The sequence below is a fragment of the Vipera berus genome, assembly GCF_964194415.1.
Source record: "Vipera berus genome assembly, chromosome: 13".
NCBI lineage: Eukaryota > Metazoa > Chordata > Lepidosauria > Squamata > Viperidae > Vipera > Vipera berus.
The window spans coordinates 9,019,561-9,046,216 of NC_138216.1; the positions used below are offsets into that span (position 1 = coordinate 9,019,561).

At 48.8% G+C, this 26,656-nt stretch overlaps 2 protein-coding genes across 4 annotated transcripts; one reads left to right on the top strand and one right to left on the bottom strand.

Annotated features, from left to right (window-relative positions):
- The first annotated feature begins 8,260 nt into the window (after positions 1 to 8,260).
- Positions 8,261 to 18,590, top strand: METTL26 (methyltransferase like 26). 3 transcript variants are annotated; one of them, XR_014027801.1, is made up of 8 exons: positions 8,261 to 8,774; positions 10,525 to 10,687; positions 12,081 to 12,140; positions 13,421 to 13,488; positions 15,296 to 15,374; positions 16,382 to 16,443; positions 16,476 to 16,539; positions 16,572 to 18,590. XR_014027801.1 is itself a non-coding variant. In XM_081338292.1 (7 exons), exons 1-6 carry the CDS (start codon positions 8,572 to 8,574, stop codon positions 16,427 to 16,429), a joined length of 621 nt encoding a protein of 206 aa, XP_081194418.1. In that variant the 5' UTR covers positions 8,261 to 8,571; the 3' UTR covers positions 16,430 to 16,475; positions 16,540 to 18,590. The 3 variants fall into 3 exon arrangements, 2 of the variants coding, with proteins under 2 accessions (XP_081194418.1, XP_081194417.1); XM_081338292.1 differs by lacking the exon at positions 16,476 to 16,539 and having other exon boundaries at positions 16,382 to 16,475; positions 16,540 to 18,590; XM_081338291.1 differs by having other exon boundaries at positions 16,382 to 18,590.
- Positions 18,591 to 20,054: 1,464 nt separating this feature from the next.
- On the bottom strand, positions 20,055 to 25,037 carry WFIKKN1 (WAP, follistatin/kazal, immunoglobulin, kunitz and netrin domain containing 1; the record flags this gene model as incomplete). The annotated part of the gene is made up of 2 exons (XM_081337856.1): positions 20,055 to 21,548; positions 24,876 to 25,037. The coding sequence occupies 2 exons, from the start codon at positions 25,035 to 25,037 to the stop codon at positions 20,055 to 20,057; spliced, it is 1,656 nt and encodes a 551-aa protein (XP_081193982.1).
- Between the last annotated feature and the right edge of the window lie 1,619 nt (positions 25,038 to 26,656).

Consider the following 26,656-nt stretch of genomic DNA (forward strand, 5'->3'; position numbering starts at 1 on the left):
GAAGACTCAGGGCGGCTTACAATCTAAAGCACAAATCAATGTGCTTAGCAGTAGCCTTCATTCTATGTATATGCCTGCTTATTAGGGCTTTTGCCCCCCCCCAAGCAGCATTATTACAAAGTCAGCTTATTGCCCCCAACAATCTGGGTCCTCATTTTACCTACCTCGGAAGGATGGAAGGCTGAGTCAACCTTGAGCCTGGTGGGACTCGAACCTGCACTAATTGCAGGCAGCTGGTGTTACTTAAGGAGGCATTAGCCCACTGCTCCACCAAGGCAGTTTTGCCCCGTTTTACAACTTTTCTTGCCAGAGTTGTTAAGGGAATCACTGCAGTTGTCAAATTAGTAACACGGCTGTTCAGTGAAACTGGTTCACTGTGCTGGTCAGAAGGTTGCAAAAGAGCATTGTGCAATTCTGGGACACCGCCACCGTGGTAAATGTGAGTCAGTTGTCAAGCATCCTAATGTGAGAAATCACATGACCCAGGGGATGCTGCAATGGTCATAAGTGTGAAAAACCGTCATAAGTCACTATTTTCAGTGCCGCCGTAACTTCAAACACTCACTAGGTGAACTGTTGTACAGTACAGTGCAGCATTACAATTGCACAATCAAAATTAAAGGCTAATGCTGTTGTGTAATGAAAATGGCAGTATCAGGTGAACTCAAGGGCGGATCCATGTCTTTCTACGAACAAGTCTACCCACACCTATAGTTTAATGCACAATACGCTATAATTTACCCCAGATTACCCAAGGCACAACTGTTATGTTTGTCGAGCCAAGAATGCCCCAAAATAAGTGAACAATTTATATTAGGCTGGTGGCAATGGCCCACTTCAGGAATTTTCAAACATTTTTCAGGCTTGCAGAACCTGTTTAAAATACCAACAAACAAGCGGAGGTTTCCTAGATTAAGACGTGAAGTTTGTAATCTGCACAAAATCCTCAAATTACAACCATTTGCTTTAGCGACCATTCAAAGTTACAACGGCACTGAACGAAGTGACTGGCAACCAGGCATTGCCCCTAAGATTGTTGCAGCCATCCTCACAGTGATGTGGTCAAAATTCAGGCGTTTGGCAACCGGAATATATTTGCAATGGTTGCAGCATTCTGTGGGGTCATGTGACACACACACACCCCTTTTGCCACCTTCCCACTTGGCTTCCAACAAGCAAAGTCAATGCAGGAAGCTGGATCTGGATCCATTGAATGACGGTAGCGGTTCACTTACCAACTGTGGCAGAAAAGGTTGTAAAATCAGGCATGGCTCATTTAACAGCCTGGCTCAGCAATGGAAATTCTGATCCCAATTGCAGTCATAACCTGAGGACTATGTGTACAAGATGGGCTACGTTTGAGTGAAAACATTTTTTTTCACCCTTAGTCCTTCAGAGCTCACCAATTCCAACAAACGCCATTTCCAAAACCTTGTCCTGCTTATTAGCACAAGTGACTGAATAGTAAAGATTGCATTTCTACTGTAGGCTGGATTATAAACTATTCAACTCCAGTTTAGGGCGTCATGTGAATCCAAGCAGAACAACACGAAACCCAAAGGCTGATGCGTGTTTCAAACAACCAAAGACCTCTGCAGAGGTTCACAGTAATCAGCCATCCGACTAATACCGTCTAGTCTAGTGGACTTCAACTCCCAGGATTCCCCAGCCAATGTCTTAACACATCTTACAAAGCTGTCAAGGTTGAAAAACCCTAAGTCTAGATGCAGGCTGGGGAATTCTGGGAGTTGAAGTCCACCCACCTTAAACTTATGAGCCCTGGTGGCGCAGTGTTTAGAATGCACTATTGCAAGCTACTTCTGCTGACTGCCAGCTGCCAGCAGTTCGATTCCTGACCGGCTCAAGGTTGACTCAGCCTTCCGTCCTTTCCGAGGTCGGTAAAATGAGGACCCAGATTGTTGGGGGGGCCCCAACTGCTGACTCTGTAAACCGCTTAGAGAGGGCTGTAAAGCACGGTGAAGCGATATATAAGTCTAAGTGCTATTCCTTCCTTCCTTCCTTCCTTCCTTCCTTCCTTCCTTCCTTCCTTCCTTCCTTCCTTCCTTCCTATCCTAACTGGCTCAAGGTTGACTCAGCTTTCCGTCCTTTCCGAGGTCGGTAAAATGAGGACCCAGATTGTTGGAGGAAACAGGTTGACTCTGTAAACCGCTCAGAGAGGGCTGTAAAGCACTGTGAAGCGGTATACAAGTCCGTCGCTATTGCTATTAACTTTGAGAACATCCCCTTTTCTCCATGGGGGGGGGGTTTCCAAGCCAAGCGCCCCTTGAAGCAGCTCTGCAAGAAAAGCAAAGGCTGAGTGTGCCAAGGCACCGGCAAGTGCGCGCAATAAAAAAAAAAAGCCCCAGCCAACCAGTGCTCAGCACCATGCCCCCACCCAAGGAAGGCGAGCATTCAACAGGTTTAGCACACCTGCTCAGGGCTTTTTTTTTCTCATAGAACGCTCAGAACGGAGTTCCGGCACCTTTTTTGGATGGAACCTTGTAGGGTAGGCAAGGCGGGTTGTATGACGTGTGTGAGTTCCGGCACCTTTTTCTTTTACAAAAAAAAGCACTGCGCCTTGCTTCATACTCCTGGGCCACCCCCCCCCGCCCCCCCCAACTCTTCTGCCTTGGCCTTCTCTGTCTAGGCTAGGGCAAAGGCTGCCTCCTGGATGCCCCCGCCCCCGCCCCCCCCTTCCCATCTCGTGACGTCCTTTGACGTCACCTGCATCCTCCCCCCCCCCTGCCTCCCCCCCACCAGGAGATTCCCCTCTCTCCGGCGCGCACGTGCGAGCGGCCGCCTCCCCGCCGGGCTTGTCCTTTGCAGCCACGTGGCTGGGGTGGGGGCGGCCGCCCGGCGGGGGCGGAGGTGGGGGGCGGGTACCCCCGCTCCTCCTCGCCGCCCCCGCCTCTCTCCCCCCCCCCCCGCACCTTGAGAGCCATGCGGCCACAAGGACAGCAGGCAGCCATCCGACAAGGTCACCTCCACTTCTCTTCCGGGGAGGGTGGTAGCCTGGCTGCGAGAGCCCCCCCACACACACACTCGCTCTCCGGGCTCGGAGCAGCCTGGCCGTCGAGGGGCGCCCCCTGTGCTCGCCCCCCACCCACCCACCCACCCACCCAGCCAGCCACCCCAGTGGGCCAGCTGGACCGTGCGCTGCGGAGCCAGTCCCGGGCAAGCAGAGCGCAAGGTCACCGGCATCGGGGACGTCCTCTTTGCCTATCCCTGCTTTAATCCAACAACAACAAAACCCACGTTTGTTCCTACTTGGAAACCGTTTCTGGACTTTGTGCATGAGGTGGGAAAAAATGAAAATTTGATTTTGGGGGTTTTACCGATTAATAGGTTTGTTGTTATAAAAATGGCTACCTTATATGATTATGTAGAAGTAAAAAAGTTGAGGTTTGATGCTAATTATCTTATTCAACTGCACCAAAGGGAATTGAAAGTTAATGCCTTTTCTTTCTTCCCCCCCCCCGTTGCCCCACGCTTTCCCCTTCCCTTTCTCCTCCCCTTTTCCTACTATCTTATTTTTGCATTTTTGCATTGCATATTATCAGCTAATAAAAAGAATGTAAAAAACAAATTGTGGAAAATTGCTACAAAACCACGCCTTAAGATTCTCCAGACGGATGCACAGGATCACTTCTCGTCTCCAAAGAGACCCAAAGTTATACGGGTGACCTTGAGAATTCCAGCTCCATGAATGAGGTAGAACACTTCCGTCATGGGGAAGGAGGGAAGGTTGGGTGTCTTTGGTTGGGTGCCCTCTAGTGAGCACCAGTTACCAATCCAGCCCAATGATTTACCGTAGTTCCAGAATCCAAGTTGCATAGAATAGAATAGAATAGAATAGAATAGAATAGAATAGAATAGAATAGAATAGAATAGAATAGAATAGAATAGAATAGAATAGAATAGAATAGAATAGAATAGAATAATAGGAAAAAAAGAATAAAATAGAAGAATAGAATATAGAATAGAATAGAATATAGAATGGAATATAGAATAGAATAGAATAATACAATGTAGAATAGAGTAGAGTAGAATAGAATACAGAAAATAGAATAGAATAGAATAGTAGAAAAAAGAATAGAATAGAAGAATAGAAAAAAGAATAGAATAGAATAATAGAAAAAAAAGAATAGAGAATAGAACAGAGAATAGAATAGAAAATAGAATAGAAGAATAGAATATAGAATAGAATAGAAAAAAGAATAGAATAGAATAGAACAGAACAGAACAGAACAGAACAGAATAGAATAGAATAGAATAGAATAGAATAGAATAGAATAACAGAGTTGGAAGGGACCTTGGAGGTCATCTAGTCCAACCCCCTGCTCAAGCAGGAAACCCTATACCCTTTCAGACAAATGGCTGTCCAGTCTCTTCTTAAAAACCTCCAGTGTTGGAGCATTCCCCGCTTCTGGTGGCAGGTTGTTCCACTGGTTAATTGTTCTCACTGTCAGGAAATTTCTCCTTAATTCCAGGTTGCTTCTCTCTTTGGTCAGTTTCCATCCGTTGCTTCTTGTCCTGCCCTCAGGCGCTTTGGAGAAGAGCTCAATTCCCTGAACCCACAGGGAAGTTGGTTTTAAGGAGAAAAACAGTGCAGGTACAACAGTTGACTACAACTGTCTAGTTTACAGACCGTTCAAAGGTACAACGGCACTGGAAAAAAGTGGCTTATGACTGATTTTCACACCAACAATCATTGCAGCCTCCCCAAGGTCACGTGATGAAAACTCAAGAGGCTTGGCAACTGGCATGTATTTATGACGGTTGCAGAGTCCCGGGGTCACGTGATCCCCTTTTGTAACCTTCTGACAAGCAAAGTCAATGGGGAAGCCGGATTCATTTATAGCTGGTTCTACCTCTTCGATTATAGAGAAATGACAGAGAAGAACGTAGAGAGTTCTTACAAAGGCAGCACGGTGTAAGGGTGAAGCCCTTGGCCTAGAACGCAGGAGCTCTGAATTCTAATCCCCGCCTGAGGCATAAAAGCCAGCTGGGTGACTTTGGGCCAGTCCTTCTCTTCGGTTCAACTAATCGGATGGAAACTCAGAAACTCGTCAAGGAGAGAAGCAACCTAGAACTAAGGAGAAACTTCCTGACAGTTAGAACAATTAACCAGTGGAACAACCTGCCTCCAGAAGCGGTGAATGCTCCAACACTGGAAGTTTTTAAGAAGAGACTGGACAGCCATTTGTCTGGAATGGTACTATAGGGTTTCCTGCCTGCGCAGGGGTTTGGACTAGATGACCTCCAAGGTCCCTTCCAACTTTATTATTATTATTATTATTATTATTATTATTATTATTATTATTATTATTATTATTATTATTATTATTATCTCACAAGGCTGTTTTTGTGGGGAAAATTGGAAGAAGGAGCATTAGGTATGTTCCCTGCCTTTTATAGAAATAAAATATAAAAGTAAAAATAAGTTTATGAAAATAATAAAGGTGGGATAAAAATCTAAATAAAAAACAACTAATTTGGGGGAAAGTTTAAATTTCTCCTTGCAGGTACCTAGCTCTCTCTCCTTCTAGTAAAGCTGCTGGTTTTCTGTGTTGGGTTTTTTTTTTTTGCAGAAGCTAATAACATGATGGACGCAAAGGAGCTTTTCATTTTTCGATCACTGATCTTTCATCTAACTGTAGATCTTGAGATGGAAAGCAAGGCCCCTTCTCTCCCATGCTTTCTTTCAAAAACCGAAGTAGTCAATGTTTTTTTTAAAAAAAGATCTTATCATAGGATTTATAAAGAACATAAAAAACATACACACAAACTATAAAAAAGCAGAAAAGAGAAAAAAAGGAAGGGAGGAAGGAAGGAAGGAAGGAAGGAAGGGAACGAGAGAAAGAGAAAAGAGGAAGAAAGGAAAGAAAGAAAGAAAGAAAGAAAGAAAGAAAGAAAGAAAGAAAGAAAGAAAAAGAAAGAAAGAAAGAAAGAAAAGGGAAAGAAGGAAGGAAAGAGAGAAAAAGAAAGAAAGAAAGAAAGAAAGAAAGAAAGAAAGAAAGAGAGAAAGAAAAGAAGGGAAAGAAGGAAGGAAAGAAAGAGAAAAAGAAAGAAAGAAAGAAAGAAAGAAAAAGAAGGAAAAGAAGGGAAAGAAGGAAAGATAAAAAGAAAAAGAGGAAGTAAGTAAGAAAGAAAGAAAGAAAGAAAGAAAGAAAAAGAAAGAAAGAAAGAGAAAGAAAAGAAGGGAAAGAAGGAAGGAAAGAAAGAGAAAAAGAAAAAGAAAGAAAGAAAAAGAAAGAAAAGAAGGGAAAGAAGGAAAGATAAAAAGAAAAGAAAGAAAAGAAAAGAAAGAAAGAAAGAAAGAAAGAAAGAAAGAAAGAAAGAAAGAAAGAAAGAAAGAAAGAGTTGTACTCAGTGATTAATACCTTGGCACATCCAGTTTCTAAGCAACAATACTACAGGGATTGAATTTCACCTTTGCATTCACTATGGGGAATAATATGAACCAGCTTACTTTAAAAAGGGTTGAAAAATTCTTAGGTTAATAAACCCGCGAAGCCTTTTGAGTGCTAACACTGTAACTCCGCTCCAAAAACTGCAAGACAGCCACAACTCCAGAATATGTTCCCGAACTATGAATAAATAAGATACGTGTTTGAAAATCTTTCCTCGGAGAGATCTGTGGCGTTTGGTCCTTAAAACGCGCCCTCCCCGGGTGTGCAAAGTCCATGCCCTGCGGCAAACCCATCTCGCTTAAGTTAAGGATTGACCTACAAATGGATTTAATGTCTGGGTCAGAGGTGAGAAGAACGTGCTGGGCCGATTATCTCGGGGAACGGACAGGCTCAGTTTGAAGCCGGGCACATCTGCGCCTCTTCGTTCTGCTTTGCGGCAAGATAAAAATAATCCCAGACATCAGACAAACTGGCTTTTTCGTTTTTGTTTTAATTACGGATGATCCTCGACTTACAACCACGGTTGGGAGCAGAACTGCAACGGTGCCCATCCCCAGCCAGCACGCTTAGCCATCGCAATTCGCCTCCCAACTGTTTCCTGGGGAATTCTGGGCGTTCCCCCCCACACACACACCCCACTTCCAGAGGTCAGGGTTAAAAAAAAATGCAGCCTCTGGGCGAAGTCCTTTGATGCCTTGCAAGCATCCATTCCTGCCTTATTCAGGCTGCAGGACATCGCTGCCTTGGATTTAATTGCACACAATGGAAGGGGAAACGCCACCCGCGAATTTCAAAAGGGCTTTAGCAAACTCTGGTTTGTCAGCCGCGCCGCTGGTGTAGTGGTATCATGCAAGATTCCCATTCTTGCGACCCGGGTTCGATTCCCGGGCGGCGCACGAGCTCTAATTTTTTTTTATTTTTATTTTATTTTATTTTTTTAAAAAAAACCTTTGCAAAATCTTCCTTCTTTGCACAGCGCAATGCGGCACCGCCTCTCCCCTCTTCCGCATTCCCACGCGTTCCCTTTCCTCCCCCTCCCCTTGCCAACACGTGCAAATTTCACGACGGTTTCCTTCGGCGTTCCTGCACACACACACCCCTTTTCGTTGGGTTTGCTTTGTGCGGTTTGCAATAAAGCGTTCGTAAGCAAAGGGCTGCTTTCTCCTGCAGACTTCAGAGCGTGCTACGAAGGCCAAAGCCTCCTGAGGACTAGCGCCTTGGCTTCTGAGTTGCCCTGCTCCCATTGCAGCACCCTGGCTGGGGTTTTTTTGTTTTTTGGGGGGTTTTTTAAAGGAAAGACTAGCAGCATTGATAAGGCTGGTCCCAGATTAGGGCGAGGTGTGGGGGGGGGCGGGCACACTGGCTGAGGAATTCTGGGAGTTGAAGTCCACAAGTCATCAAAGGGCCAAGTTTGAAGACCCCTGGCCTAGACCAGGGGTAGGCAAACATGGCTCTTTTGTGACTCGTGGACTTCATCTCCCAGAATTCCTGAGCCAGCCTGGCTCAGCTTGGAAACCTCTCCCTTTCCCCTCAGCATGGCTGGCTTAGGAATTCTGGGAGTTGAAGTCCACAAGTCATAAGGCGGCCTAGGCCAGGGGTAGTTAACCTTGGCTCTTTTATGACTCATGGACTTCAACTCCCAGAATTCCTGAGCCAGCATGGCTCAGCTTGGAAACCTCTCCCTTTCCCCTCAGCATGGCTGGCTTAGGAATTCTGGGAGTTGAAGTCCACGAGCCGTAAAAGAGCCGAGGTTGCCTAGACTTGGGGAGCAACGGGAGGGGGTGAGCTTTCCTCCAGCCCACCCACCCCTTCCCCCCCCAACGGGAAACCAGGACCCGCCCCTCCAGATCCAGCCAGTCATCACCTGGGACGGCCCTCGCCGCGCTGCCTTCTGGGAAACGTAGTCTTTCCCTGCTTGGCGTTCGTCCGTTGCAAGGAAAGGAAAGGGAGGAGGGGGGAGACAAGAGCCGCCGGACCCCCTCCCCACCCAGGCTGGTGACCCCCCGCTTTCTCCAGCCTTGGAGGCGCGCAGACCCTCGCCTCCTGCGCCCCATCCCTGCCGGGTTGGGCTGGCTGGGGAGGATTCCCTAACCCCGGGGAGGCTGGGAAGCCAGGAGGGGGTCGCGGGCATCTGCAGCCCCGCTTCTCCCCGGCAGCCATGAAGAGAGGCTTGGGCTCGGCGGCGGATCGCAACAAGGAGCCCATCCTGGCCGTCCTGCGGGGCTACGTGGACGGCGGCCGGCCGCGCCTGCGGGTGCTGGAGGTGGCTTCGGGCTGCGGGCTGCACGCCGCGCATTTCGCCCGAGCGCTGCCCAACCTGGAGTGGCAGCCTTCCGACGTGGATCCCCAAGCCCTGGCCAGGTGAGGAGTGTGACATGGGTCCCACGAGGTCGATGGATCGTTAAGGTGCTTCCAAGTGAAAGGCGTCAGGCAAGGATGCCATCTTTCAAAGCTTTATTTAACGATCAAGTCGAATCCCGAGTGCCGCGTAGCAGAGCGCCTGTTACTCGTCCCAGCTTCTGCCAACCTAGCAGTTCGAAAGCACGTAAAAATGCAAGTAGAAAAGTAGGGACCACTACGGTGGGAAGGTAACAGCGTTCCGTGCGCCTTTGGCGTCTAGTCATGCCAGCCACATGACCACGGAGACGTCCTCGGACAAGCGCTGGCTTTTCGGCTTTGAAACGGAGATGAGCACCGGCCCCTAGAGTTGGAAATGACTAGCACGCGTGTGCGGGGGAACCTTTACCTTTACCTTAAATAGAAAGAGTTTCCTGGCATGGAGCCCTCCATGCCAGGATTGTCAGCTAGCAGAAGAAGAAAGAGAGAGCAAGCAAGCATAGCATAGCTGGACTAGACCCTACATGGCTTGGGTCCGGGATATTTGAGGGAACACCTGCTGCCAGCATCAAGTTCCCTTCGTCCTGTGCGCTCCCACAGGGAGGGTCTTCTCAGGGTGCCGCCGGTTAAAGATTGCCGGCGGACGACACCAAGGGGTAGGGCCTTCTCAGTGGGGGCGCCTGCCCTGTGGAACCAGCTGCCTGCGGAGCTGAGGACTGCCCCCGACCTCCGTTCATTCTGCCGGGACCTGAAGACCTGGCTCTTCGAGCTCTCTGGCCCAGGCTGAGAATATTTTTAATTTTAATTTTAACTGGGTTTTAATTCTCTCAGGGTTCTATTTAATCTCTTTTAATTTGTTTTAACGTTTGTATTGACTGTTTTTTAAATGCCCTGTAAACCGCCCTGAGTCCTTCGGGAAAGGGCGGTATATAAAATCTAAATAAAATAAAAAATAAATAAAATAGACTAGACTAGAAACGGAACTAGAACAAAGAGCAGCCCCTTGAGCAGAGGTATTTATGGGGGGGGGTCTCGGTCCCTCTCTAACCATAAAACTCTCTCGCCAATGGGGCTGCAGGGGCCGGGGACCCCTGACCCATCAGTGGGAGCAAAGAACCCTCTTTGCTCCCATCTGATGACCTTTTTGGGGAACTGCCATGGCTGGCACAAAACATCTAACAAGGAGGGATATGGAGGTGGTGTGTGTGTGGGGGGGGGAAAGCTTTAAGCGGGTGGGAGAAGCACCCCCAACCCCAACCCCTCTGCTTCCCCTGCCTGGCTGTCAGGACCCACCCCCAAACCACGTCTTTCTTCTATCAGGGTTTACTAGTTTATTTGAAAAAGGGGTGGAAAGGAGAACCAACCTGGGTTTAGGTTTTGGAGATGGGTCAGTTTCAGAAAAGCCTCTTCTGAAGCCATTAAGCGCTTTCCTTCAAAGAAAAATAATAAATGCAGAACTCTCATCGGAGTAGGTGATCCAAACTCCATGGAAGGGTAATCACCTCTGAATGGATGAAGTCAAGTGACACGTCAGATCAACCTGCCTTGCATCGCTTGGCTTGTAGTTGTTAACTCAGAGGTCCATCTCTCTGCTCCTTCTCCTGAAGGGGACCTGGGTCTACACAGCCATAACTGTCTTCAATGGAGAAATACCCACTCCCAAATATTTACTGCCCACATTTCCAACCTAGAGATTCCACCAATGTCTTCTGAAACCTGGTGGGACCGGTCGACAAATTCTCCTTTCTTTCTCTCTCTCTCTCTCTCTTCGTAGCATCTCGGCGTTTATCAAAACGCTCGGCCTCTCAAACGTGAAACCGCCCATCTACCTGGACTCATCTCAGAGCTGGGAGACCTGGGGGGGTCTGCGTCCCAATTCTTTGGATCTCATCGTCAACATCAACATGATTCATATCTCAGAAATGAAGTGTACCCAGGTGAGGAGACTGGACTTTCAAAACTTGTTCAGCCATAAATCCCTCTTGGCTCGCTGGGATTTATGTCGGAGGAGTTCAGCTGGTTTCGCTGAACTGGTGATCTCCAGATTAGGCTCCTGCACTGTATAGAATAATAGAATAACAGAGCTGGGAGGGACCTTGGAGGTCTTCTAGTCCAACCCTTTGCTCAAACAGGGACTCTCCAGAACAGTGTTTCTGACTTGGGCAACTTTGAAAAGGTGTGGACTTCAATTCCCAGAATTCCAGAGCCAACAGGCTGGTTGGGGAATTCTGGGAGTTAAAGTCCACCTGTCTTAAGTGTTCAGTGCTGAGAAACACTAAAGTCCACGGCTCCTAAAATATGCTGCCTATGAAATTACGGAAATTGAACTCCACAACTCTTAGAATTGTCAGAATTGAGGATCCCTGAAGTCCACCCATCTTAAAGCTTGTTGGATGAGGGATTCTGGGAGTTGAAGTCCACACATCTTAGATTTGTCAAGGGCAAAAAGATATCAGAAATCTGGTAGCACTTTTTCCCGCGATCAACTTCTGTTCAAAGGCAGTTTGCCTCATCAGCTGCTAAGAAAAATCTGGAACCAAACCTCTGAGTTTTTGCTATGTAAGAGGAGAGCTATGTAAGGGCTGTCCTCTTACAATTTAATGTACAGTGAAGTTTTGTTTTAACCAACTTAATTGTGGGGAAGTTTGGTGTCACAGTTAAGGCACCAGGCTAGGATCCGGGAGTTGATGAGTTCTGGTCCTACCTAAGGCATGAAAATCGGCTGGGTGACTTTGGGCCAATCACCAGGAGATGGTGAGTTCTAGTCCCGCCTTAGTCATGAAAGCCAGTTGGATGACTTTGGGCCAATCACCAGGCGGCGGTGAGTTCTAGTCCTGCCTTAGGCATGAGAATCATCTAGGTGACCTTACATCCCCTCTCAGCTCTAGGAAGGAGGCAATTGCATACTTAATGACCCCAGCAAAAAAAATATATCATAAAACTGAGCACAACAGCCGCCTCACTTAGCCACTGAAGTTCTGGTCCCAATTGTCATGAGTTGAGGACTACCTGAGTAAGTGCTTTGCTTTGAACGGTGTCGTATTTATTTCGTGATGCTTGGTAGATGTTCTTTCCAGGACTGATAGCTTCTCTCTCTCTCTCTCTCTCTCTCTCTCTCTCTCTCTCCCTTTCTCCCTTTCTCTCTCCATTATGTATCTCCCTCTCTCTCTCTCTCTCTCTCTGTCTCTCTCTGTCTCTGTCTCTCTCTCCCTATCTCTCTCTCTCTCTCTCTCCCTCTCTCTCTCTCTCCCTCTCTCTCTCCCTCTCTCTCTTGCTCTCTCTCACTCTCTCTCACTCTCTCTCTCTCTCTCCTGGCTCCTGTTTCTTCAGGGCTTGTTCCAGGGAGCTGGAAAACTACTCAAACCCAAAGCTGTGATGATCACCTACGGAGTAAGTGTTTGCTCGGAGATGCTGTAAGTTTAGTAATCAATAAGCAGAGACAGACTGGCTACTCCTGATCCTCCCAAGGTCGGTGCAAGAAGTCGCCTGGTTGTCAAGCTTTACCACTGGCTTCCCATTGGCTGTCGTGGCTAAAAGCGATGGGGTTGGGACCCTAAAGACCTGGAAAGCACCAATACGGGGAGTCTCCTCAAGAGTCCAACATTTCCATTGCTAAGCTAAATGAGTTGGGCCCCATTTTGTGACCTTTCTTGCCAGAGCTGAGAAGCAGTTGTTACGTGAATTGTGTAACCTTTCAGCAAATCCGCTTCCCCCACTGACTTTGCTTCTCAGAAAGTGGCTGTGAAAGCCACAGGAGATGATCACGTGTGCCCAGGAGGCTGCAACCGCCATAAATTACCTGCCAGTTGCCAGGGATCCGAATTTTGATCCCGCGACAGTCGTAAATGTGAAAACGGGTCCTCAAGTCAGTGCCGTTGTCACTTCGAACGGTCGCTAAATGAACAGTTGTAAGTTAAGGACTAGCTGTACTTAGTTGGGGTGGAAATGATGGGCAGCTTTGACCCATGAGTCACCCCTGGGCTGCCCACCAGATACGGTCAAGGCACCTGGATTAAGTGAAAATTCCAGACTTAGGAAAATGGGAAGGAGCTGTTCACAAATCAAATTAGAATAGAATAGAGCTGGAAGGGGCCTTGGAGGTCTTCTAGTCCAGCCCCCTGGACTATGTCTAGCCTCTTCTTAAAAATCTCCAGTGAGGGAGCGCCCACGATTTTGGGAGGCAAGCTGTTCCACTGGTTGATTGTCCTCACTTGTCAGGAAGTTTCTCCTTAATTCCAGGTTGCTTCTCTCCTTGACTAGTTTCCAACCATTGTTTCTCATCCTTCCCTCTGGTGCTTTGGAGAATAACGTGACCCCCCCTCTTCTTTTTGGCAGCCCCTCAAATACTGGAATTCTGCTATCATGTCTCCCCTATTTCTTCTTTTCTTTAGACTGGTCAAACCCAAGTCCCGCAGCCGTTCTTCGTATATTTTAGCCTCCAGGCCTTGGATCATCTTGGTTGCTCTTCTCTGAATTCTTTCCAAACTCTCAACATCTTTTTTGGGATGCGGTGACCAAAATTGGCTGCGGTATTCCATTAGTTTCCTTCCTTCCTTCCACTTTTCTCTTTCGAGTATGCTCCCGACGGGAGAGACTTCCCACTTGGCTGGAGGATGGATGTCTTTATGTAATAATTGCTGTTGTTCTTGTTTTGCTCCCGTGCTCAACAGCCCTACGCCGTGAATGGTTCCATCACTCCACAGAGCAACGTTGATTTTGATTACCGGTTGAGGCAGAGGTGAGCGAGCGCAAAGTGAGGTTTTTGTGCGTGCGCATGTTTGTGAAGTGTCAAACAAGTCAAGATGGCAACACAACCTTGCAGTTGGTCCCTTTTGCGCACACGGTGGCACCCTAAAAGAGACGCACAGCTTCGACGGAACAACTGTGGCCCCTCATCTTGACCTGGTTGATAACCTGGCTGGAGGGTGGTCATCCCCTCTGGAGAAAGGGTGGCAATGAGTTTGCCACCGTGCAGTTTTTCCCGGGGTAGGTTAAAGGTTAAGAATGGATGTTGGGGTGGGTGGGTGTGTGTCTTCAGAAGACAGTGCTCCCACTTCTGTATTTGTTGCCCAAAATGGGCTACCCAAATTCTGCCGCAAAGTGACGGCATGGCCATTTCCAGATGTTCTTCTCAGTGGAAATGGAAGAGCAAGAAGGGATAAAGAAGTGTTGTTGCACAGAAGTCATTTTACGGCCCGATTTCAATAGGACCGTGGTGGCGAACCTATGGCACGTGTGTCACAGGCGGCACGCAGAGCCCTCTCTGTGGGCACGCACGCCGTCGCCCCAGTCCCGGGCCTTCAGCTGGGTTTTATAAAAACCTTTTCACTTTAGGCCTTTTCACTTTGTGCAAAAAAAAAGGCTCAATCAATCAATTTCAACTTGCGGGGGGGGGAATAGATCTCACAAAGTTGGAATTGATTGATTGAACTTTTTAGTCCCACCCAGTTACCACCGCAGCCACGCCCACCCAATGGGCCACACCCACCTGATTGGCCACACCCAGCCAATGGGTCACGCCCACCCGGCACCCAACAATACATAAGTGGATTTTGGGTTGCAGTTTGGGCACTCGGTCTCTAAAAGGTTCGCCATCACTGCAATAGGACCATCCCAAGGTGATGGGGAGGGAGGGGGGGTACAGAAAGAGCCATTGTCTGTCAACAACCAGCCCTCATCTCGTCTCTTGGGGGGTTCTTTATATCCACTTTTCTTCCAGAAGTAATTGTTTTTTTAGATTGCAGAATTATTCTTTGAGTAGAAGGCTAATGATCTTCCTTCCCTCCCTCCCTCCCTCCCTCCTTTCTTCCTTCCTTCCTTCCTTTCCTTCCTTCTTTCCTTCCTTCCTCCCTTCCCTCCCTCCCTCCCTCCCTCGCTTCCTTCCTTCCCTTCCTTCCCTCCCTTCCCTCCCTCCCTCCCTCCCTCCTTCCTTCCTTCCTTCCTTCCTCCCTTCCCTCCCTCGCTTCCTTCCTTTCCTTCCTTCCTTCCTTCCTTCCCTCCCTCCTTCCTTCCTTCCTTCCTCCCTTCCCTTCCCTCCCTCGCTTCCTTCCTTCCTTCCTCCCTTCCCTTCCCTCCCTCGCTTCCTTCCTTCCTTCCTTCCTCCCTTCCCTCCCTCCCTCCTTCCTTCCTTCCCTCCTTCCTTCCCTCCCTCCCTCCCTTCCTTCCTTCCTTCCCTCCCTCCTTCCTTCCTTCCTTCCTTCCTTCCTCCCTTCCCTTCCCTTCCCTTCCCTTCCCTCCCTCGCTTCCTTTCCTTCCTTCCTTCCTTCCTTCCTTCCTTCCTTCCTTCCTTCCTTCCTTCCTCCCTTCCCTCCCTCCCTCCCTCCCTCCCTCCCTCCTTCCTTCCCTCCTTCCTTCCCTTCCTTCCTTCCTTCCTTCCTTCCTTCCTTCCTCCCTTCCCTCCCTCCCTCCCTCCCTCCCTCCCTCCTTCCTTCCCTCCTTCCTTCCCTCCTTCCTTCCCTTCCTTCCTTCCTTCCTTCCTTCCTTCCTTCCTTCCTTCCTTCCTTCCTTCCTTCCTTCCTTCCTTCCTCTCTCCCTCCCTCCGCCAGCAATCCATCTTGGGGACTCAGAGACACGGCTGTCCTGCAAGAGCTTGCCGAGGCCAACGGGATGCAGCTGGAAAACATGGTAGGCTGAACTGAGGGAAAACTCTCCCGTTTGCTTTACAAAAACTGGAAAAGGAACCGTTTTAATTTTGGCTGCAGTTTCGGCTTCCCTGTTTTAAGTTTCTGTTTGACTTCCGTTTTACGGTTTTCGTTTTGCTTCAGGTTGGCTTTTTGCTTGCTTCCGTTTGACAAGGTCAGTGTGGCAGTTTTTACTTTTTAATCTAAGCTCAAGTTTTACCGTTTGGGTTTTAATCTGGTCAGAGAGATATCCCAAGTCAAGAGGGCAGCCGTGGGTGTGTGTTTGAAGCCTCCATGCCGCTGCCCCCCCCGATGGTTTTTTATTTTTCTTCAACCAACCCTTCCAACATCCCTGCCTCAGTGACGCCATTGTGCAGCCCAATTTCTAGCAGCAATTTTGCCTGGCTACAGTATGCGCTCCCTTCGTTTTGCTATTTTGAGAGAACTTTTGCCTAGAACAGGGGTGTCAAACTCAATTTCATTGAGGGCCGCATCAGCATTGTGGTTGCCCTTGGGGGGGGCTGGGTGGGTGTGGCCTAGGTGGGCGTGGCCTACTGGGTGGGCGTGGCTAGAGTGCGTATGGCCTACTGGGTGGGTGTGGCCAGCTCTACATCGTTGGCATCAAGGTTGCCTATGGGGGCCTGGGCAGGAGTGGGACAGATCTGAGGGTCTCTGGCAGAAGGAGGGTCTCTGGGCCAGGGCCAAGGCAGTGGGGGCCGTTCCCTCACTGTTTCCAGGATGGCTTCGCGGGCCGCATGAAACCACTTGGTGGGCCGGATCCGGCCCCCGGGCCTTGTGTTTGACATGTCTGGCCTAGAAGAAGCTGAGCTTCTTTCCCATACCCGGGTCAGTTCTTTCCCAAGCTAAATTATTTGGAATTCAGCTCCTTTCACTGATCTCTGGGGTCCCTGAGTGCCTCCAGGTTCCCCAGCCTGTGGCGGGGTATTCTTGAGACCTGGTATCAATTACATTCTTATTGCCCAGAGTAACAGCAAGAGTTTCTGCTTCCAGGTTGACATGCCTGCAAACAACAAATGTCTCATTTTCCGCAAACGCTAAGTGACCGGACTGCCGTCTCCACGGACCACTTCAAGATGCTGCGGAGGTCTTCATGGACCACTTCAAGATGCTGCGGAGGTCTTCATGGACCTCTTCAAGATGCTGCGGAGGTCTTCATGGACCTTTTCAAGATGCTGCGGAGGTCTTCACGAACCACTTCAAGATGCTGTGGAGGTCTTCTCCCTCTGCAGGTTATCTTCTGCTTCTCTCCTGCTGAACTCTGCTACTTGTCACATCCATGAGGAAGCACTTATGGGGTGATGGGACCAAGCTCCATAATTAATTTATAGCTGGAGGAAGAAAACTTTCTGGAAGAACTGTGGTCCAGCACAGATGGTTGGTCATGTTGCTCTTCACTTTTTTCGCAAGGAGAGATAGGATGTTAATGCTTCTTTGGAGTTGGGCGCAACTTCCAACTTCTTTGGAGTTGGACAAAGGAGAGTTCAGGGACCACTGTGGTTCATGTAACGTCTTGACCAGTATGGTCATGCAACCATCTGCTTTGGACCTAATGCTTCAGACTCAGCTTTGGTTTCCAGGTTGCGCCACTCATGTCACAAATTTAGAGGCACCCCTTCAGCTTCAGAAACAGGGTGTGTTCCCAGGGTACCGTAAACAAGAAAGCTCAGTTAACAAGCCCATCTCCCCAGTTAAACCATTGAGTTCCAGTTGCTGTTCTAGCAAGCACGGTGATGTGGTCCTCCATAACAGTCCCTGCTTGGCGGATCCAGAACACAGCACGTGTAATCAAGGGTCTGAAATCCTGGTTTCAGGGTGCCTTAAATGTCTGCAGGTTTTGGTTTGGACAACATGGCAAGCCACCAATCCTGGTTTATACATGAAGGCTGCGGTTGGGAGGTGGACTGAGCAATTTTGCTGCCTGTGATGAGATTGGGGCTTTGGAGAAGGGTTATGAGATGAGGCTTCAGGAATGACAGTTTAGGAATAATGCTTTAAGACGGGGGTGTGGACCTCAACTCCCAGAATCCCCCAGCTTGCAGAATTCTGAGAGTTGAAGTCCATAAATGTTAAAGTTGCTGAAGTTGGACATTCTTGCTTTAAGAAGTCTGGAAGGCAATTTCTATTTTCCTCCTAAATCGCTAAAACTTTTGACTTTAAAGGAGGCAAAATGCTTGTAAACTCCCCCCACTCCAGTTGAAAGTATATCTCCCCTTGTCTTCCTGCCATGAAATTTTGGCAGGGGTCTTCCCCCCCCCATCTTCCTTAGTTACAATGATGATATTACATCAGGGCAACACTTAATGGACCCCAGACTTAGCCATCCTCAGTGTTTCATGCCATTGGTTCAGTTTAAAACAATGCCCTCCCCTGTTACTTTTGGGGAGATGGGAAAATCATGGGGGAAAAAAACCAACCCATGCTTAATCTTAAAACAATGAGCCTTGTGTTGAATCAGCGCATGGGACTTCAGATGAATCACATGCTCTAAAGTTTCTTTAATTCAAACATCCAGATGGCCCGTTTGACAGTCTGGAGGCTTGAGTGTCTCTTCTGCACGAGCATCTCCCTGCCTGTAGAACACCAGCCTGAAAGGGTTGATGTTGCCCCAGATGTCTGTCCAGATGTGCTGGATTGCAGTTAATCTCCAGATTTGGTCTCGTAATCCAGTAGATCTGGATGGTTGGCTTTAAAAAAGTTTCTGTCCCCGGTTTTCCGCAGGAACGAAAAGTTGGTTCGCTTGCTTTCAGACATGGCGAATTGCACAGCGCTTCACGGGTGAAGACTGATAACTTCCAAACTTTCTTTTGTTCACATGACTAACTGCTTGTGTTTATTGTTTACAATCCAGTGCTGTTCACATGTCCCTAGGAATTACCTTTAAAGGTGATCGTTGATTTTTTTAAAATTTTCTTTTCTTGCAGCCTCCCTTCAATTTTTTTTAAAAAAAAAATGCAAAAAGAGAAAGAGATTATCCTCTTTTCTACATCCAGGGGAAGAAAATTAAATCCATTAAGTCTCTCTAATTTGTACGTAGGATAATGTCTCCCTCTAGTGGTGATGTGTGGTATATCTTTCTTTAATTCTTATTTGGGCAATGTGATAGGCTTAAAAAAAGAGCCTTGGCTAAGAATCAAGGTAACGGCAGCTTACATAATCTGTGCTGCATTTGGGTGCAAATAAAGATAATGTTTCGGCATCACTACACGACTGTTGTTTGGTTTTTACCTAATGGAGCCATTGGGAAAGGTAAATCTGATACTGTGTCACCAGGGGGCAGTATTAGATCAGGTTTGTCTGCACTCAAGCTAAGCAGGGTCAGTCCTGGTTACAACTTGGATGGGTCTCTAAATAATTCTAGGGCTGTAGGGAAACAGTAAAAGAGCTTGCAAAATGTGAAGAAAAATGGTTTCCCCCCCCCCCAATTTACACAGTCCTCAACTTATAATCGGTTACAGCAATGTTTCAAAGTTATGACAGACCCCCTCCCCCCCAAATTTTGCTTATGACCTGGTTCTGAAGTTCCAATGGCCACACACCTTGTTGTACGTGACAAACTGGCCCCCTTTACGGCCATTTGCAGCATCTTCTAGTCACAGGACCGTAATTTATGATGTTTTATTTCCCCCCAGAAATTGTCAATTGCCCACTCAGGCTAGGAAGCTAGTCCTCAAGAACAGTGATATTTGACTAAAGAAAGGATTTTTAAAAAGCTTCGATTGACCTGCGCTGTAACTGGGGAAGAAAGATGGCTTGTTGGTTTAATTAGTCTTAATTTCACCAAGATTGGAGCAGCTGAGAAGGATGTACAGCAGTGGGATGTAGTGATTGCAGATAAATGACAGCTCACACAAAATCAGACGGCAGGTAGACCATTACACGCATTAGCCAGCCCTTGTCCTAGTAAGAGTTCCAATTGTGATGGAAAAATATTTAAAAATAAATTAAGAGCTGGTCTGGATTGAAGATGGGAAATGTAGATTTCCCTTCATTGACCGTTTTCACCCAGCACAATAAACCACGTCACTTACAACCTCGACGTACAACTGCTCATTTATTGACCAAAGTTACAATGGCGCTGAAAAAAAGGGACTTATGACTGTTTTTCACACTGACTCACATTTATGGCGGTCGCAGTGTCCCGGGGTCATGTGACCCTCTCTTGCGACCTGATGAGCAAAGTCAATGGAGAAGCCAGATTCACTTAAACAACCGTGTTGCTAACTGAACGACAGCAGTGATTCGCTTAACAACTGTGATGAGAAAGGTCGTAACATGGGGGCAAAACGCACTTAACAACTGTCTTGCTTAGCAGCATAAATTTTGGGGCTCAGTTGTGGTTGTAAGTCAAGGGCTGCCTGTAGACGCATTCGGTACGCTTGAGGGGAATTAGTTGCTTTTTGTGTTGTGTGAACCCAACCGGTCTGGTTGGTTTGTAGATCCGAGTTATTGAGAAAGACTCAAAAAAAAATAAATCAGTTAGTTCACTGACTGGGTTAAGCGTGTTGTGTGAACACCACCCCTCTGTGGATTGAAAGGGGCAGCAGTTCATCTGTTCATCTTCCCACCCAGTCCTTGGTTTCTATAACAATATAAGGATGGCTGTGCCTTTGAGGAGGGTCTCTCTCTCTCCTCTGCCTGCTTTCCCTCCCCCCTCAGACCCACCCTAGTCCTGAAACCGGTTGAGCAACTCACAAGTCTTCTTCTCCAGCAGCTCGTAAATCTTCTTGACCCGTTTGTCATTGGCAGTCCGGACATAGCTGTTGGGGTCAAGGACAGCCATGCCATCGTGGACTTCCCCCATGATGATGAGAGGCCCGTCCTCCGTGGTCATGTTGGGACAGGGGCAGTTCCAGTCCATGTCCGTCAAGGTGACTTCCAGATACTTGATGTTGAAGAACCTGAGGCCCATCTTCTCGTCCTTGAGAACGTCGTCCAGGGCAAAGCGGGCGATCCCAGAGTCTTGATCCTCGATGATCTCCATCAGTCGGCCCACGATGGCAAAATCGCTGCGGCAGAGGCTCAACACCATCTTGCTTTTCAGGCGGCAGCTTTTGCACAGCAAGGTCTTGGGGAAGGGACAGGTGTCCTCGCAGCTCTCCTTGCTGTCAAAGTTGTTCTCGTTGCCCTCGCAACCGCCGTAGATGAAGGAATGGCACTGCTTCATCAGGTGGTTGTAGGCCCAGCGAGTTTCCCAGTTCTTACAGGGTCCTTGCACCATGGGGAGAGTACACAGGTTGACCATGTGGCTGACGCAGGCCACTTGGCACTCCTGGTAAGTGTCAAAATGGTTCTGGTTTGCCCCACAATTGCCGTAGCGGAAAGTAACGCAGGAGCCCTTTTTGGAGTCAAAGTGCCAGCTGGTTTGGGAGGTCTCACAATCCTGGGTATCTGGTTCCTTCAAGCATTCGTTGGGTGGGAGCTTCAACGTACTAGAAACTCGTGGCTCTCCTCTGGAGTGCTCCTTCTTGACCACGGAGAGCGGGAAGTCAGCTCGCAGGAGACCAGCAGAATTCCTAGCCGTACACGTGTAGATTCCAGCATCTTCAGGCTGGGCATTGTAGATGACCAACTGGCCAATGTTAGTCACCACCACGTTGCCGTACATCTGGTCGGGCCGCATGATGAAGTTCTCCTGATGGTCACTCTGCTTCTCCCAGGTGATGTCAGGGCGAGGACGCCCGCTCACGTCACAGTGGAAGCTCACGGTGCCTCCCATGTAGACAAGCTGGTGGAAAGGATTGTTGTAGAGAGCCGGTGGGATTGGCAGCTCCGGAGATGCCCCAGGGGTGGGGTGAGTAGTGGTCTCCACTGGCACTGGGCTGGTATTGGGCCACGTAAAGATGTACTTGCAAGGCACCACCGCCAGGCTGATGCCCCGGATACAGGCCTCGGCATCCATGTAGCACTTGTTGTAGTAGGTGAGTCCGTCGGAGGCACAGGTGAAGTTGGGCTCCTTCTCACAGCGGTCCTTGCACTTGCAAACAGCTTGCCCATCCCAAATATCGCAGTCTGAGCCCTGCTGGGTGCAGACAAAACTCTCGCAGGTGGCTTCCTGCACCTGTTCCAACGAAGAGACGCTTCCATCAGTGTAGCGGGCAGCCACACAACTCCGCAAGCCGCAAACATTGGTGCAGCACTTCTCAAAGCCTTCGCAATCCTGTCGGGGAAACAAAGACAGGATGTTCAAATGCAGGCGCGCTTCTTCCTGGGGGGTTCATCGCGCAGGTAGAACACACCTTGTCCCCAGTCAGACAAGAGTCTACCTGTTCTAATGGTTGGGGCAAGCCCATTGTGCTAATCCATAACTGACCAGGTTTACAGGATGCATTAGGCCGGTTTGCACAGCATGCTGGATGTTTCAGACAACACAATAAACAGCAGCATGTTTTGACTTAGCATGTTACACCAATGGAAGAGGATGTGAATGTATACAAGCTGATAAATGTATGAATGTATATAAAAATAAGAGCTAATGCCGCTCCCTTCTAGCACCTAAGATGTTTATTAACGAAATGTCTGCAAACCACCAAGCTCAGGAAGAACCAAGGATGATTCCTCCTCCTCCTCCTCCTCCTCCTCCTCCTCCTCCTCCTCCTCCTCCTCCTCTCCACTCCCTTCTAGCACTGATGATATTCCTTAGTTGGGTCATGAAATGTCTGCAAGAAAACCACCAAGCTCAGAGAGCACTTAGGACCCCACAGTCCTTCTCCTCCTCCTCCTCCTCCTCCTCCTCCTCCTCCTCCTCCTCCTCCTCCTCTCCACTCCCTTCTAGCACTGATGATGTTACCTAGTTTAGTCATGAAACGTCTGCAAGAAAACCACCAAGCTCAGACAGCAGCAAGGACCCCCACAATTCAACCCTGAGCTACAAATACTCTCTTCTGTCAGGGTTTACTAGATTTTTTGAAAGAGGGGTGGAAAGGAGAACCAACCATGTTGCATGAAAGACTGAATGTTAAAATAATAAGGACAGGTATAAGCCAAACATTATTGAATAAATGTAAGAATTGTCACTTTTCTCTCACTGATTTGATAAGAATTGTATTAGTTTAAACAGGAGACAGCAAATACTAAGGGGAAAAGAGAGGAAAAACTTAATGGAACAGCTTGAGACTTGCACTAAAGATCCTTGTCTGTCGTTGTATTATCGATTAACCCAGCCGCCACGCGGCTTTTCAAATACTTAAATGTAAAATTAGAAAATCAATAAAACATTTTTTTTAAAAAACAGACCTGCAGAGCTTTGACGGTGCAGGTAGAATTGCAACCATCTGCGTAGTGACCGTTCAAAGTTACAACGGCGCTAAAAAAGCGACCCAGGACCATTTTTCACACTTAGGACCACTGCAACATTCCCCCTAGTCACATGATCAAAATTCAGATGCTTGGCAACTGGTTCCTACTTATGACGGGCACAGTGTGCTGGGGTCACATGATCCCCTTTCGCGACCCTCTGACAAACTGAGTCAATGGGGAAGCCGGATTCATTTTACGACCGTGTTACTAACTTAACAACCGCAGCGATTCGCTGAGCCATTGTGGCAAGAAAGATCCCGAACTGGGACAAAGCTCACTTAACAAACTGTTCCACTTAGCAACAAAACAGTTAGGCTCCACTGTGGTCGTAAGTTGAGGACAGCCTGTAATCTCAAGCAGTCTTGGTCAACTTTGGCAGTTTGAAGATGGGCGGGCTTCAACGCCCAGAGCTGAAGCCGCATGGCGGGCTGGGGGAATTCTGGGAGTTGAAGTCCACAAGTCTTAAAGCTGGCAAGGTTGGAGACCCCTGCTCTGGGATCGCCAGCTCTTCCCCTAAGCAAATGCCAGATGGATAGGCGAAAGCCCGCAGCCCAGTTTACAACCACACGTCTCTTCTCTGCCTTAACACACCGCTGACAAAAGGTGCATTTTCCTCTTGAGCAGCTGCTGTTGATTACAAGGATCCACCTCACCCCCTGCCCTCCAGCATGGACACGCTCACTTTGGCTCTCCTTTAATTCCCCCTTCCCACCCAATTCAACCAGCTAAAAGATCCGAGCAACTTCTTTTACGCCGGAAATTTGTCTTCCTGTAAAGTTGGGGAAAGGGACGCGGTGGCTCAGTGGGTTAGGACGCTGAGCTTGTCGATCAGAAGGTCGGCAGTTTGGCGGGTCGAATCCCGAGCGCCGTGTTAACAGAGTGAGCGCCTGTTACTCGTCCCAGCTTCTGCCAACCTAGCAGTTTGAAAGCACGTAAAAAATGCAAGTAGAAAAATACGGTGGGAAGGTAACAGCGTTCCGTGCGCCTTTGGCGTCTAGTCATGCCGGCCACATGACCACGGAGACGTCCTCGGACAAGCGCTGGCTCTTCAGCTTTGAAACGGAGATGAGCACCGGACCCTAGAGTCGGAAACGATTAGCACGCATGTGCGGGGGAACCTTTACCTTTAAAGTTGGGAAGGGGTGCAATTTCACCCCATTCCACAACTACACTGTGGTTTGTATGTGTCCTCCAGCTTGCTTGTAATCAGTAGTTTGGGGAGAAGGAATGTGGGAGGGAGATGGGGCTGTAGAAGGAAAGAGGACACCTCTTTGGAGTTGATGGCTGATGACCCCAGGGCCATCGCCTTTGGTAAACCTATTGAAGGTTTTTTGCCAGTGTCTTTTTCCAATTTTTTTTATTCCCGCTTCCCTGCATCCATGGGTGCCAGTCCTTGGCTGGGCAGCTTCAGAAACCAGGCAGTGTATAAAAACTGAAGGGAAAAAAAAGCCCTCTTTTTGTTTAAAATATAACTGCACATCTTTTGGCAGCCAAGAAAACCGCCCTAGCCTTCAACCATGCCGATAAGGAAGCCTGTCTCCAGTACGAGGGTTAGAGAAGAACTTACGAAGGTTACCAAATGGGCTGATTCACTCCAGAGTCCCGTTTCTGCCCTGGGAGCAGAATATTTGCCTGAATGGCTAACAGGAAGACCCAGAATGACCTTACTAAAGGTTTACACACCCCTTGTTCTTAAAAAAAAAAACAACGAGGCTGTGAACGCTTTGGAGGAACCTCAGGGGCAGAAGGTCTCTGAACGTCTTCAAAGCTCTGGTCACCGAATCGGAGCTACAGAATCCCGGTTGCCAGTGAACCACAGCAGGCAGTGGGGGAGATCTACCTAAAAGCTCCTGAAAACTGCGTCCTGGGATCTGTTGACGACCCTTTTGAACTAGGGATGCGCGAGGCTCAGCTGTCCACCTGAGGCGCGCCGAGAAACTTAAAATCCCCCCAAGAGGTCCAACTGGCAAACAATATCTTCACCAGCTGGGCCAAGGACCTCAGGGTGAGAAGCTGCCCTGCTCACCCACCCTGTCATCTCTCTTTACCCCCACCCCCCACCCCAGCCCCTGTTTTCTTCTTTCCCCCCCTCCTTTTTTTTCTGAGAACCACCCCCCCCCCCGATCTTCTGTTCCATCCAGGCTGAAGATGCACCTGGGGGGGGGCAATGGCCGCCGCTACGTCTCACCTGATCGGCTTGGCACTCCCGTTCGCAGGTGCTCTGAGCGTCCACCCAGAGGTTGGGGTTCAGCTGGTTGGGACACATCCCCAGGTGTTTGGTTCTGATTGGCTGGAGGCTGGCCCCTTCTGCCAGGACAGAGAACAGAGAGAGGAGAAGTGAAGGCAGCATGGAGTCCCGAGGCAGCCCTGATCTTCCAAGCTTTCTCAAGCAGCCTGCTGCCTCCGGTCGCTTCCCCGTAGGAGCCCAGAAAAGCATCCGGCTGAGGCAGACTCCTGTATCTGTCTTTCTCCCTCACCCTACCAGGAACAGTCTTCCACTCTGTCCTGTGTGATAGACAAAACAATCACATTTGCAAAGAGAGGAAGGGGGGGGGGGAGAGAGAGAGAAAGAGAGAGAGAGAGAGAGAGAGAGAGAGAGAGAGAGAGAGAGAGAGAGAGAGAGAGAGAGAGAGAGAGAGAGAGAGAGAGAGAGAGAGAGAGGGAGGGAGGAGGTGGCAGTCTGGCAGAGGAGACACCCAAATTAAAAAAAGTGCTTCTTTCTTCTCTCTGGAGAATCTTCTCATCTTCTCAGCATCCTTCAGGGTTAGGGTCCAAGCCAGGCAGCTCCCCGAAGCTCGCCAGGCCTTTCCCAGACCAGCATCCTTGACCCAAGGGTCACCTTTCCCAAGACCTGCCCTCCAGCCGGATGCTCCTGTTTCCAACTTCGCCCAGTCGCGATTCCCTTTGTCTTCTCCGTCTCCGCGTCTCTGTCTCCCCTCACTCAAGAGGGTCTTCTCATGTGCAAGTGGGGGACCTCATTGCTTGAAAAATAACAACAAGGGGGGGCGGTGTTTGCCAGGGAGGAAGGAGGGCTCTTGGATCCGGCTCACCAGCAAACCAAGAGTTGTATTTCGGAAAAACGAAAAAGAAACAACAACAACAACAACAAAAACAATCCTCTCTCTCGTTTTTGTGAGTGGAATTTTTGGAAGCATTGAACCAACACATCAGAAGCTTGGCCAGCTGCTAACAGGGTTATAAAGACCGTGTGTGTGTGTGTGTGTGTGTGTGTGTGTGTGTGTGTGTGTGTGTGTAGGGGGAGAGCAAAGCAGGAGGAAGAGGAGGAGGAGGAGGAGGAGGAGGAGGAGGGGGTCTGTAACCTGAATCTTTCCTCCTCACTCCTGTCTAGGATTTGGGAACAGAGAAGAAGCTGACCTCAGATGCTAACCCTGTCTGGGTTGACCGACTGAGCAAACACGAGCAGAAGATCAAAGTCGGGGGTGTGGGGGGAGGAAGGAACCGTACAGAGCCCTCTGGCTTCCCAAAAAGACAGCAAGACACACACACACACACACACACACACACCAGAGGAATGAATTTTTTCAAGATGAGAGAACACCAGAAGGTCACCTGTCCCTGGGAAAGAAGGCTGACCATAGGAAGGTTTGGGCAAGACTAGGCCTTTTGTACACTACCTGGAGGTATTTTTATATGGAGAAGCAGGAGGAAGATGGCTGCTTCTTCACATTGTTCCTTGGAAGCAAAGACGCCCGAGCCGAGTTGGCGAACACCACTTTCCGCTCCGATGAAAGACATTTAGCTGAGATGGTGGCAGGTGACGTAAACAAGGAATGTCAACTTCCTAACCATCAGGCCACAGGAAACCTTGTTATGGACTCTGGTGGTGATGGTTGTGGAGGAAGGAAGGAAGGAAGGAAGGAAGGAAGGAAGGAAGGAAGGAAGGAAGGAAGGAAGGAAGGAGATGAGTGGGGGAAGGGAGGGAGAAGGAGGAGAAGGAGAAGGAGGAGA